Source organism: Lepus europaeus, chromosome 3 (assembly GCF_033115175.1).
Source record: "Lepus europaeus isolate LE1 chromosome 3, mLepTim1.pri, whole genome shotgun sequence".
NCBI lineage: Eukaryota > Metazoa > Chordata > Mammalia > Lagomorpha > Leporidae > Lepus > Lepus europaeus.
The window spans coordinates 136446694-136461156 of NC_084829.1; the positions used below are offsets into that span (position 1 = coordinate 136446694).

Here is a 14463-nt window from a genome sequence, read left to right on the forward strand (position 1 = left end):
ATGAGAGTATAGCAGGCATGGAAAGCCAAGATATCATGGAAAAAAAAAAAAGACCTAAATGAATGATCTCTGTGAGTGAGATCCCAGTGGAAAGAACGGGGCCATCGAAGAAGGAGGTACCCTTCTCCGAAGGGAGGAGAGAACTTCCACTTTGACTATGACCCTATCGGAATAAGATCGAAGTCAGCGAACTCTAAAGGCTTCCATAGCCCTGGCAACTCATGACTAGAGCCTAGGGAGATTACTGACGCCATGAACAGGAGTGTCAAATTGTTAAATCAGCAACAGGAGTCACTGTGTACTTACACCCCATGTGGGATCTGTCCCTAATGTGTCATCTAAAGCCAAGTGATGCTATAACTAGTACTGAAACAGTATTTTTATACTTTGCGTTTCTGTGTGGGCACAAACTGATGAGGTCTTTACTAATTATATACTGAATTGATCTTCTGTATATAAAGAGAATTGGAAATGAAAAAAAAACAACCTGGTGTTAAAATGGAAATGGCATAGGAAATTAATTAATTTGAAAAAAAAATTATGTAGGATCTCTGTCTTTAATGTGCTGTACATTGCTATTTAATGCTATAATTAGTAATCCAATGGTAGTTTTTTCACTTTATGTTGCTATATGGGCAAAATGTTGAAATCTTTACCTAATATATACTAAACTGATCTTCTGTATACAAAGAGAATTGAAAATGAATCTTTACATGAATGGAAGGGGAAAGGGAGCGGGAAGGGGGAGGATTGCGGGCGGGAGGGAAGTTATGGGAGGGGGGAAGCCATTGTAACCCATGGGCTATACTTTGGAAATTTATATTCATTAAATAAAAGTAAAAAAAAAAAAAAAAAAAAGCACCCACCCACAGGCTAGCCCAGGAAGCTCCTTCTGCTGCTGCTGTTCTCAGCTAATACATATTTGCAGGGTGCATAAAAGAACGATTGATTATAGTTTAGACGTCTGCTGTGAAATCAGACTGTGAATCTGTCAGCTCAGCCTAGTCTGCTTCCCCTCCCTCGTCTTTCCTCGTCTCATGGCACCCACTTTCCTCCTTTCTCATGTGACAGTCCAAAGTGTGTGCTGCCTTGTATGGTCGCTCTATAGCGCGAGTCCTTTTCCATTCTTGCTGGCGTTGTTCCTTGAGATTAGCTAAGGCCAAAGTTATTACATTTCTATTTCTCCTGAAGGACACTGTAAATTGTTTGAGCTTCTCCTCCTTAGACTACATTAAACAAAGTTGAAAGACCTGTTTTTCCTTCTGCTCCTTGTGAACTTCATTTTGCATTGCATTTGTGAAAGCAGGGTGGGCTGTGTGTGTCTATTTACACATCCATATTTGAATTGAGCTGATGGAGAGGAAAGCAAAAAGTCCAGGGCAAAGTAAACAAACTCTCAATAGCTTGAATTTTCTTTCTAAATGATAGAATGGAGATGAGGGGCTCCAAGGGTACAAAGTACACATGCAAAACATCTGAGTGAGAAGACTTTCAGTAAGATGATCTTTTGTGAGAATCTTGAGAGACTCACAATGACAGTGAATATAGATTTCTAAGTTTCCATTTTGTAAAAAAACTAAAAGGTATAATTTCCATATTCATTAGAAATATTTAACATTGTTGATATTATTAATATTTTATTCTAACAAAGGTATATCTGTCTAATCACTAGTATACCCACAGTGTACAAGATTTGTACACGGCCCTCAGAACACTAAAATTCTTTACAGTAATCCATGTTCTAAAGCACCTATATCTTTGACATTTGTTTCTTGATCATATACTTCAGTACTAAGGCTATCAATTTGTTTATTTGTTTGTTTATAGCTGCAACCACACAGCAGTCTTTTGGGTAGAATCAAGTATCTAGTTGGAATAGGCTGTTTTGACATTGATAGTTCTCATTACATTTCTTTCACACAAGAGGAGAACTACTCTATTTTCTCTTTAATGGAATCCTGGGTTAACTAAAAATGCCTGAACAAAGAACTTGGTTATTTTGTGTCCTTTTTTATTTGTTTTGTTTTTTAAAGATTTATTTATTTATTTGAAAGTCAGAGTTACACAGAGAGTGAAGAGAGGCAGAGAGAAAGAGAGAGAGAGAGAGGTCTTCCATCTACTGGTTCACTCTCCAGTTGGCAACAATGGCTGGAGCTGCGCCGATCCGAAGCCAGGAGCCAGGAGCTTCTTCCGGGTCTCCCACGTGGGTACAAGGACTTGGGCCATCTTCCACTGCTTTCTCAGACCATAGCAGAGAGCTGGCTGGACATGGAGCAGCCGGGCCTCGAACCAGCATCCATAAGGGATGCCGGCCCTCCAGGCCAGAGTGTTAACCCACTGCATCACAGCGCTGGCCCCAGAACTCAGTTATTTTGAAAAGTCTACCTTAAAACTTCCTGTCTGTAGCATGTTAATTCCAGACACTAGCATTTGTGAGAATTCTTGTAATTCAGAAAGATGAGGCTTAGCTCCAAACCTCTTCTGAGCGCAGAGCATCCCTCTACCCCATTCCCAGGGATCCAAACTTCTAGTTACAGGTGCTATCCCAAGGCAACTGATGCTCACTAAGGTAAGAAACCATGGGTATACAGACATGCTTTTCTAAAGGGACCATCTGAAAGACAAAAGAGATCACAGCTTATGAGATGCTAGCACAAAATGTAACAAAACCACTCTTCCAAGAATCAATGTGCTAAAGAGGTTTTAGTGCAACAAGAGCTAGCATCTCATCAGTTTGTCCCAATCTCTTGAGCTTGCAGTTCAGCCAAAAATCTCCTGAGCCAAGCTTTCTCGCAAGATTTCCTGTACTTCCTGTTTCTATGTGAGCCAGAAATACCACGAGAACGACCTTTCTTGTGGTATTTTTGCACTTCTGGGGTGAAGATAATCCCATATTGGGGAAAAATTTTTTTGAATTGTGCAAATATTTTCAATTTTCAAACCTTCAAAGGAAGTAGGTTCTTCCGTGAGAATGAAAATGCAAGATGGTGTTTGCTTGACCCTAACTCATCTCCCATAGGAAGTATTCATGTTCAGCGATCCCACGTTCTGTAACTGCTCTCAGATATTTTTATAAAGAAATGTGTAAAATAATATAGAGAATACAGTGGAGATGGATTTTTTAGATGTCAGTTGTAAAGAAATGTGAAAGTGCTGTTCTTAATGCATTAGTGTATGTCATATATTATATCATATATTTGTTTTTCTTTGTTCTTAACCCCTTTGTTCCAAGGGTCAGGATATCCTGATGCTAAGTACTAGTGCAAAATAACTGAACAAAAATAAAAATAGTCAAATACTTAGGAAACTCTTCAGTTGTTATGTGAAGGAAGTTTGTGACTGAGGAGTGAGTTTAAGACATTATTCAGGAAATACGGTAATAGAGTACGACAGCCTACATGTGTTTATTCAATAAAATCCTCTCCATTCGAGAGCAGCTTTGTGCCCCCAGTCTGATGGAAGGGTAAGAGAGGGACTGGAGAGCTGTCCAAAGTGATCAAAGCTCACACTCTTGCGTGAATCCTTTCATCTCGTAACAAAGAGAGAAGCACAAAGGCACATCTTTGTGGCAAAGTGGATCACTGATGATTCCATAACTGGGCTTGTTTTGGGAGAGCTTTTTGATCAATATTTTAATAATTAAATTCAGTGTGTCCTCCCTGTCTTTTATTGTTTTATGCCCTCAAAGAGTGTTGACCTTCACCTATTAAGAAAGAGAGTGGGTTTCTTGGTGGAAAAAAAAAAAAAGTCACTTAATTCAGTGTGGAAAATCAAATTTATTAACCATGGGCTTAAGAGAACCAATAATAACAACGGCAACATTACAGTAGCTCTGCTGGTTTCAACTTTTAAAAAACCAGACGAGAGCAATGAACATAAAACGGTCCTTCTCCTCCCCTCTCCCCTAAAGAAACATCCAATGATTGTGTGATAAACCAGCCCCGCAAGGAATGCAGACCAGGAGCAACAGATTGTACATCAGCAAAAGAAAAAGCCAAGCAAAATAAAGCACTTCGCGGCGCAGAGAAGTGAAGAGGAGGAAAGACAGGGTTGTTCCAATGTCTGCCAAGAAAAGAGGGGCTACCCGCGTGACGGGTCATGTTCAAATTGTTCCTGCAAACCCTATTGCTGGCAGAAGTGCCAAGTCCAATAGCATCCCACCTTCGTGTATGCCCAGGGTCTTTCACAGGAGCCGCGGGGCGGGGAGGGGGTGGCCCCGGTTGTGTTGCTTCCAGAGTTGGCGCCTCCATCTCTAAGCCCTGAGAAGCACAACCCGAGGCTGTCAGTTCAGCCACTCTCAGGTCGGGAACACCGTAGCCGAGAGGCCCAGAAATAAAGTCCACTGCGCTCACTGTCTCCAGAAAGTGAGTCTTTTACACTCTTCCCCTTGCTTTTTTCACTGCCATTTGTGCCTCCCCCGCCATGAACATTCTTTAAAATGAGGAGCTTCCTTTGAAGGGGGGGGGAGGTGGTGACCATCCGGAGCCCTGCATGCGGGCTCCCCAGGCCCCCTGCACACCCGCATGGGGATCATGAGGCTTCCCTCATTCACTTCTTTGGGAGTTAGCTTTGCAATGTGATTCAGTGTTATTTCCCTTCCAACTGAAGGGCAGCTGAGGTTACAAAGGGATTTGACTAATAGGCCAAAACCCACTTAGGTTTGCTGAGAACCAAGTGACAGCAAGCAACGGGGGAGGGATGTGGAGAAGGAAAGGCGGGAGACCGAAGGGCCCTGAGGATCAGCCCCTCCCAGCGCGAGCCGTGGTGGATGGGCCAGGTGGCCCACCAGGCCTTCCAGAGACAGGCGGCTGCGAACTGGCTCTCTGAGGGTGCTCAGCTCCCCACCACCACCACCACCACCGTCACTGTTTTCCAGGCGCTCCTTGGGGCTCCCGGGTCAGGGCGGGAGCCTGGGAAACTTCCAGGCCTCCTGCACCACAGGAGGGACTCCTCTGGGGGACCCCTCTGAGGGTCTGGCCAAGGGGGGAGCCCTACTGCTTTGCCTGAGGCCCTTCAGAGCCAAGCCATGGGACAAACTTTGCAGAGCACCCAAAGAGAGTCGAAAACAAATAAATGAGAAGGCAGCAAGAGGAAAAGCAAAGGCTGAAACCTCGATGGCTTTTTTTTTTTTTCCCTTGCTGTCGTTCCAGCTGCAGCCTGGGATTAATTAAGTGCCTGAGAGAGAAGGGAAAAAACGCATCCTATCTGTAAGGAAGGAGTACAGTAACAGTTTCCCAGCAGTACGAGGCGAGCCGCGAAGTGCATCGCCGTCGCCGGCAGTGTTTGTGGAGGGACTGCGGGGACAGGAAAGCTGGGCCAGGCTGGAGGAGGCTTGTCTGTCCAGAGCTGGAGAGGGTTTCCCGGGGGCTCGCCTGCCCCTGCCTGGGAAGAATTTCCACTCCGGTAGCAGCAGCGGCGGCAGCGGCGGCGGCGCCGGCGGCCGCAGCAGCAGCAGCAACAACAGCAACAGCAGCAGCCGCCCGACCTCCTCTTCTGGGGCTCGGGGCAGAATGCCTGTGCTCGAGCGCTATTTCCACTCGGCAGAGCTGGGCAGGAGGTGGCCGGCCCCAGAAGGTGCGCTGCCCCCTTCCCTGGGCAGCCGGCCGGGGTGCCAGCAGGGGCCGCTGCCCTGGGACTTGCCAGAGATGATCAGGATGGTAAAGCTGGTTTGGAAATCCAAAAGCGAGCTGCAGGCGACCAAACAGAGAGGCATTCTGGAACACGAAGATGCTCTCCACAGCCTTCCAGGTAAACTGATGGTGGGGTGTGAGAGGTGACAGGGCCACGGCTGAGACTCCTTGGGCGACGACAAGCCCCCAAACTGGGGCAAGGCATGAAGGCAAAGTGTGCAGCAGGGTCGGAAGGCTGTGGCTTGCCAGAGGCTGCTCTGTTACAGCAATGCATGTTAAAATTCAGAGCGGTATGGTAGGAGGAGCATTCAATTGGAGATCCAGAAATCGGGGTTCTGGGCTCAGCTTTCCCCCAGGCTCGCCCTGGGGGCTTCCAGGAGTCCAGATCCTGAGTTTCAGTCCTCAAGAGGAAGGGACGGAATTGGATGTGTTTCCTTGTGCCTCTCACCTCTCACATTTGTTGTCAACATGTTGGAGATGTCTCCAAGAGAATATTCTCTTCGGCTTACTTTTTAAGATTCTTTTTAAAAAGTCAAATATGTTTCCTAGTTTTTAGCTACGGAGATACCACATGTGTAATGGTCCCAGGACTAAGTTTGACCTGCACACTTTTTGATTTCTGTCCTGGGCAAGTTGGTGAACTTCCTTGCCTCAGTTTCCCCCTTTGACGAGTGACAATAATACAGACACCTCCATTGATAGGAGGGAAAATCACCTCACTCACCACTGTGGAGATGACGATCCAGAAGGACTTTGTCCAAAGAATGCGCCATGTTTGGGACGACTGCGTTTCTAACAGTGGGTGCAGCATCCCAGACGCCTGGTATCCCAGGGAAGGCTCCCAAGGGGCTGCATGAACTGGGAATGCCATGAGTGACTGCAGGGTACTCTCTCTTTCTTTGGGCAAATAAGTTAGCAAATATTGGAAATTAGTGGGTTCACTCTGGGAGAAATCATATGAGTGCGTGTTTATGCATTTGAGGTCTTGGCTGGCCCCGTGCAGTGGAATCCTGATATGCAATTGGTGGTGAGAGATGGGGAGATGGAAAAGAGATATCAAAAATTACCTCTCCATCATAGAAGGAGATTAGGAAATAAGAACTCACTTAGTTTCATTTTTAATAACTTATGACTAGAACTTTAAGTTGCCTCATAAGCTATAAGGAAGGTTACTAAAAAAGTAATGGTCTGAGCTCTTGTGCGCTAGTAAACAATGAGTATTGGAGGACTTAGGAAAGAGAAGGAAACCAATCAGCTGAGGCTTGTGGGGCACCTGGGAGATGGAAGCCCAGGAAAATGGGTCTTGGTCAGGAGAAATGAGGTAATGCTAAAGCCATCCCATATTTCTGTGAGGAGGGCACAAGAAATGGAAAAGGCCACCTGGGCAGAAAATTTGACTGTGACACTGCGACTGTCACTCCGCTTAGTTTGTTTCGGTCAACTACATGATGTAGATTTGTCTTCCAAATGGTATCCTCTGCTAAAACTACCTCACTCAACAGGTAGCATGTCTGTGAGGACAGATGTATGTTGTTATCATAGTACATATCAGCAGGTCTGATTCCTGGAAAAAAAAAACCCTGGAAACAGAACTCCTGCAACTTTGTATACCTTAAAGTGGACAGCTTTGTGGAGGTTATGAAGAACAGCCAGTTGGGTCTTAATATGCCTCCGTGAGCAATGTCTTAGAGCCCCTTGGGTTCCCAGGGAGCTGCAGCCCGCTCAGCTCTAAGGAGGCAAGCTCTACTCCAACACACCCCACTCCCCACCAAAGGATGTCCATCTGCCTCCTCATCTCCTTCCCATGCCCTCCCATTCTCAGGAAGCAGAGGGCTCACCTGTTCTGGAATTGGGCATAAAACCACATCACCCATAGACTCAGGTCAAGTCTGTTTGACAGAACCCCAAGGATGGTCGCTTCCCTGTCCAAATGGCCTCCTGCTTCCTCCTCATTCATCTCGTGCCTAATGCTTGTCAAGTGATTTTCACCTGTGTCACATTCACCCAAGCAGCCTAATGTGGGGACTTCAGGAAAATTTGAAGAGTATTTTAAAAAGTTTAGTGTTTTTCCAGAGTTAGAAACTGATGGTTTAAGTTGATGGTTTTTAGCAGAAGGGAGTATTTGGTTGCAAGTTCCTCAAAGTATCTACCAAGATACATGGCCATTTCTATCTCTTTCTCTCGATCTCACCCTTGCCCTAGTACCCTCCAACAATGTACACTTTGACAGTATTATCCAGCAAGTGATGGTACATCAAAAGATATCCTGCCTCCAAGCCTTGCCTTCTTCTTGGAATGCCTTTCTTTGGCTCAGCCAACTGAAAATGTTCTGTTCAAACCACAAACTCCAGTTCAAGTGTCCTTTCCTTTGGACTAACTTTCCTGATCTCTGCTTACTCCTTTCCTCCCCAACAGCTGCTTATTATCTCCTCTTTGCTACCTTCTCCTATAGGAACTGTATGCATCACATCATATTTTTACCATGCTATAATGAGAAAAATTAAATATTACAACATTCTGTATATATATTCTGTATATATTTTGATAACAGATGAATAGGTTTAAACTAAAATTACAAAATTCTAAAGAGCAAATTTTCACTTTGGAGAATTTTAGAGATAAGTGTCACAAGTTCTTAATACATTTAACTGAACCTTAAAAGGTCTAGCTTTTCTTTTCTTCCGTGAAGGATGTCGGTGTTTTTCCTCCTGCTTCTTAGACAACACTGGAACTTTGTTTCTCACAAGTGAAATAGAAAAAAATGGCCTGAGATTTTGCTTAGGTGATAAAGGGAGGGAGTAAAAGAATTTATGGGCAAATAAAAACAAAAGTGTATATTTGTGAGCAATTTTAAGATGAAGTGCACTGAACTGTGTGAGTGATGGAAGGCAAAGAGGAGTGCCTTGAAAAAAGCAAGGAGATGCTAAGGAGAGGGTGAAGTGTCAGCATCTCCCCCCATCCTCAGATCGGCATGGGAGGGAGACATTTGTTGAGTGGCTTTTCAAAGCAAGACACTGGGGCAGGAATGGGAGGTGACAGGAGGGAGAAAGTCTTGTCACTTTTACATGTTCGGGTGCATGAATCTAGGAGTGCTCCCCAAATTGGGCATTGGCCTAGGCATGGTTCACCCGAAAGAGGGGCTCTGGAAATTACTAGCAGACTTGGGGGTCACACTATTTACTCAGTTGAATAGAATTGTAGGCTATTATTAATTGTATTAGTATATCTTCTTTCTTTTTTGAAAAGGAAGGTGGGAAAAAAGGTCTAATTATCTAGTTAACCCCTGTATTTTAGAAATGAGGTGAACAGTTCAAAAGGAGTAAACAGTTGGTTCAAGGTCACACAGTGAAGCTGTGCCAGGACCAGACCAGGATCTCAGTTGCCCAGCACTGGTCCACAGAGTTCACAGGATCCGGGCATATGGTGGGTAGCTTCAGTTTATATTTAAGCCAAGATATGACTTTATTGATTTTATGTAGATGGAACAGACATGAGAATTCCTAATATAATATCAACCTCAGTCACACAAGAAAAACAACAGTACCAGCAGAATGAGGCAAAGGACTGTGCCACTTCTTTTGTGGGCTTGAGTCTTATTATCCAGCCAGGGACAGGGGCTCAGAATGTGCAGCAAAGCAGGTAGTGGGGAGAAGGAAGAGGGATGAGAAATAAGCAGGTGGGTTCCCAAAAACTGTGATTATAGTTATTATTCTAATTATGATTCTAGCCAGCCCCTGGCTTTATGACTGGGCATCCCCTAGCAGGGTCGTCCTTAGCAGAATAAATCGCCTGATGTTGGAACTCCACCAAATAGCTACAGACTCTGCATCTGTGGAACTTTGCATTTTCAGATCTCTGGCCTAAATTTTACATTATATTTACTTATTTATTAAGCTTGTTCCCATTGCAATAGCCTTAGGTTCTAGGAAAATATAAAAATACACAAGTCTGTCCAAAAAAAGAGAAAAAAAAAACTCATTTTCACCACAGACATTGTAACTTTTCTGCCTTTCAAGAGAATACAGATATCCCAGCCCTGAGTATAGAACAATTTCAGGCAAGAAAATCTACCAAAAACTTCAGATTCAAAATTCTGCAATCCAAACTGACATTTCAAGTGCTATTTTTAAAATGTCTCAAGTGTCAAGCATGATATAAATTAAACCTGTTGAAAATTAAACACCTCAATTATTAAAATTTGAGAAACATTTATTGGATGCTTAGTGTGTACCAGGGACTGTGCTAGGTACTGTAAATTCGGAGTTGAGGGGCCTGCACTGTGGCATAATGGGTTAAGGTTCTGCCTGCAGCATCAACATCCCACTTGGATGCTAGTTCAAGTCCCAGCTGCTCCCTTTCTGATGCAGCTCCCTGTTAATGTGCCTGGGAAAGCAGTGGAAGACAGCCCCAGTGCTTCGGGCCCTGAGCCCACGTGGGAGACCAGAAAGAAGCTCCTGGCTCCTGGTTTCAGATCGACTCAGCTCCTACCATTGCAGTCATCTGGGGAGTGAACCAGCAAATGGAAGACCTTTCTGTCTCTCCCTTTCTCTGTCTGTAACTCTGCCTCTCAGATAAATAAAATAAATCTTTTAATAAAATAAAAGCTAAAAATGACATTTCTGTGTATTTTTAAAAACTCAAGAGATGAATCAAAGGCTTAATGAGGAAAAAATTACTCTGAATTTATGATCAGATTTATATCCACAGCATCATTGTGAAAATAAGTATTTATTAGTTTAAGCCTCTCTGTCAATTCAAATTATTGACTGTAAAAGGTGAAATTCAAAAACACTTGTCAGAATTCATATGCACTTTCAAATACTCATCAGTACTAATACTCCATTCAAAGAAAAGATTGGTTTTTTTAAAAATATATTTATTTATTTATTTCAAAGGCAGAGTTACAGACAGAGAGGGAGAGACAGAGAGAAAGAGATCTTCCATCCATTGGTTTACTCCTCAAATGGCCACAATAGCCATGGCTAGGCTAGGCTGAAGCCAGGAACTCCATGGGGTCTCTCATGTGGGTAGCAGGGACCCAAGAACTTTCACCATCTTCTGCTGCTTTCCCAGGAGCATTAGCAAGGAGCTGAATTGGGAGCGGAGCAGCAAGGACACTAACCAGGACTCATATGGGATGCTGGTGTTGCAGGTGGCAGCTTAACCCACTGTGCTACACCACTAATCCCAGAAGAAATTGTTTTGAGTAAAGAATCAGTTAGTCCTATCATCAGGTAACTTGATATTAATTCATAACCTTTTTCTGAAATTACTGCTTGTAGACAGTAGCCTGTATTCAATCTGTAGTTATTCTGGATAATGATCATTGACAATTGAGTCTGTCCTTTACATGAGAATGCAAATTGGATCACACTTGGACCACATCAGCTCACCTTGAACTACACCTGCTCTTGCACCTGACTTGTTTTCTTAGATGACAGAAACCCAGGTTCAAAAGTACTCTCTTGGGCTCCCAAGTTCCAATTGCTTCTGAGTGCACAGAGAGCAAAGAGTGCCAGACCATAGTGGCTGTGTTGAGATATTGAAGCTTTTAAATCCTGCATCGTCAACACTGAACTGTGATCCTAGCAAATTACTTCATCTCTCTGTGCCTTATTTTCTTTTTCTATAAGAAGGAGATAATAATGAAAGCTTCACCTAAGGTAGTGAAGGCTAAGTAGTAAACCCCGCCCCCCCAAAAAAAGCTCCTTAAAGAGCGTATATTCTTGGTAAACATTAACCATCATAAGTATTGGTGTTGGCGTTATTTTCTCCACTTCTCCCTCTTTCAGTCCTCCCTTCCTATCAGTTAGTGGCCCTTGGTCAAACTTCATGGTGTTTTGTCTGTACTCTTGCAACAGCCTGCAACCTCAGTACGCTCTCTGCCCCACTTCTTTCTACTCTGTGATGTACATCAACAATGTTAAAAGAAAAATCCCCGTGTCCTGCCCTTCTCCTAAGTCCTTCAGTGACTCTTCACTATCTGCAGAGAACATCCAAATTCTTCCACTGTGTTCAGATCCCCCCACTCCTGGCGTGGGCTCACTCTTGCAGTCCGATTTGTCATCATTGCCCTCTGAGCACTGATACTCCGCTCAGACAAGACAGGCATCCCCCAGCTTCCTGTTTGCTCCCTGCTCATTGTCCCCAATGCTTGAAATGACTTCCATCCGCATCCCCGATTTCTCCCATTCCCTAAGACCCTTCACTAGGCCTTCCTGCAGAGAAATGCATTTGGCCATCTGTATCTATGGGTTCTGTGTCCATGGGGTCAACCTAAAACAAATACTAATGAAAACAAAATCCACTTGTACTAAACATGTAGACTTTTTTCTCATGATTATTTTCTCAACAATATAGCATCACATGAACATAGCACACACATAAGTAACTAGAGCTAATTTAAAGTGTATGGGAGAATATGTGTAGGTTATATGTGAATGCAACACCATTTACATCAGGGATTGGGCGTCAACAAATTTTGGTACCCCCGAAACCTCTGCCCCCCATCAGGATGCCAAGGAGTGAGGGTCCTACTCCCCCTTCTGAAGCCACACAGAACTCTATGCTTGCTTCTCTGGCAAATCACTTTCCTCTTCTAAAATTAGTGTACATTTTCTTCCTCCCTGCCTAGATTTCCAGCTCTTTGAGAGTCTGGAGAACATTCTCTTTCCTTTGTGTCCCTCCTAGCATCTTTCACATGTCAGCCTCTCAATACGTTTTGATATGTGAAGAAAAAAAGAAAATTGTCAGAAGGGATAAAATAGCTTATAAGCTGCCATTAAATGTACAAATGCACATTTTTTCCTAGGGATCGATTACTCAAGAAACATGAATTCTAGGTCTTCCCTTCAATGGAATCGTCTGAAAATTTATAGTCTAACAAATCAGGATTAGTCATTATAGCTTTTAAAATAAAAGAATACACAAGAGTGCATTTGAGTACTAAAAAGGTACAAAATAAGTGAAAAACTAATATGAGACAGTTCTCTCTTCATATAGAGAAGCTGTAATTTACTGAAAATTACAAGTTATTAGAGCAAATGCACACAAATTATTCATGCATTTATACACTTTTAAAATAATTACTCTGTTTACACTCATGCATCTTGGAACAATTTACATAAACTAAAGTTTCAAAAATTGTTTCTTTTACAGATAACAGGCTGTTAGAAGGTATGTTTACCCAGCCCCTACAGATGAGCTTTTGAAGGGATGGAGCAGAACAGAGGATGGTATTCCCATGTCCTCTGCTCTTTGCCTGAAAGCAGTTTCTTTTTTCTTTTTTTCTAAAAAAAAAAAAAAAACAAGGCTGGTTTAACTGGATAGCAAAGCAGTGACTGTGTCAGACTAATTCCTAAAAGGAAAACATTAGTAGCTTTGTTGTAAAAAAAAACCAAAAGCTTCAAGTTATTTTTGTAACTCACTGAGACAACTGCAAATGTATATTCTTTTTTACTATCTGATTTGTTCACTCTATAATTATCAGCACCCTTCATAATACACAGTAGATATATCTCCTGTTACAAAGCCAAGTTCACAATACTTGGGATTTAACACAATGCTGGAGTCTAGGTATGCACACAGTGTGAACTTTGTTCTTTTTTTTTCCATATTTCCCTATATACCTTTCCATAAATTTCTCTTTGGGGTTGACTTCAGTCTCTGAAGTGCTAGGAGATCATCCAAAGAGATGTGCTTTATGTCTGCTCTTGCCTGACAGTTCCCTGAAACACACAATGACTAGAGATCCTTCCCCAAAGCACTTCTTACCTGAAAAAGCTACAAAGCATATGGTTTATAAACCAAGCCCCTGCCCTGAGCATTTTGTTACTCCACCCACTCTCACCCAAGTGCTAAGGGAATGCCAGAGCCTGTAGATCATGTTCTTTCCTTAGTGACAAGACCAAGCTTAAAGCTGGCCTTGTGAGCAGTTGGAAGGTGTGTTGACAAACACAAAGCAGGGTTTGGTTGCAGATGACGTTGAGTCCAGGGGGCTAAGCTTACTGCAGAAAAATGAAATCCCTGCCCAGAAAAGAGCAACAAATTGGAAGGCAGATAAGTAGCATTTGCATAGACTTGGTAGTAGAAAGTGCATGAAACAGAGCCAAAAAGATGAGAGATATAATGGGGATGAATGTAAATGTTTAGTCAAGGCTTTAAAAGGGAAAATTAAATAACCAAGGGTAAAAAAATATATATAATGCAATAATTATAACTTTTCCATTTGAATCCTCAGATGTTGCTCAGCCCCAGAACTAAAGCCAAAGCACAAGATTCTCTATTCATTAATTTGAGAGGTAGAGAGACAGGGAGGAAAAGGAGAGAAGGGCTCCCATCCATGGTTCACTCTCCAATTGTCCATGATGGCTAGTGTGGGGCCAGAACCAAAGCCAGGAGCCAGGAACTCAATGTGGGCTTCTCACATGGGTGTCAGGGACCCAACTGCCTGAGCTATTGCCTGCTGCCTCCCATGGTCTGCATTAGCAGGAAACTGGAGTCGGAAACCAGAGATGAACATCAAATCCAAGCATTACATTCTAAGACATGGGCATCTTCCCTGGCAGCTTAACCATAAGCCAAAATGCATATCCCAAAATTTCCTTTCTTGATTTCTTTTCCAAATCTCTTTGGATCACACTCAAATATTATTTATATATCATATTTATTTTATATATAGTATATATAATATTATGTATTATATATTATATATTTTTATATGGCCATATATAGGCATATCATATATTTACACATGCACATACATATACACAAGCACTTCAGAAAACCCAAAAACATACCCAGTTAGAAGGCCTGTGACAGATTTCACACGAAT

General features: G+C 42.9%; 1 protein-coding gene across 3 annotated transcripts in view; it reads left to right on the forward strand.

Annotated features, from left to right (window-relative positions):
• Window positions 1-14463, forward strand: part of PDE7B (phosphodiesterase 7B) — a 361854-nt gene that overhangs the window by 202134 nt on the left and 145257 nt on the right. The window contains exon 1 of one of the 3 annotated variants that reach the window (XM_062186809.1): window positions 5495-5748. The exons of the other annotated variants lie outside the window; for them this stretch is intronic. Within the exon in view, the coding sequence (XP_062042793.1) occupies window positions 5511-5748 (238 nt within the window). The 5' untranslated portion in view covers window positions 5495-5510. Of the gene's footprint in view, window positions 1-5494; window positions 5749-14463 lie in introns of those variants that run through there. 3 annotated transcript variants of the gene reach the window in all.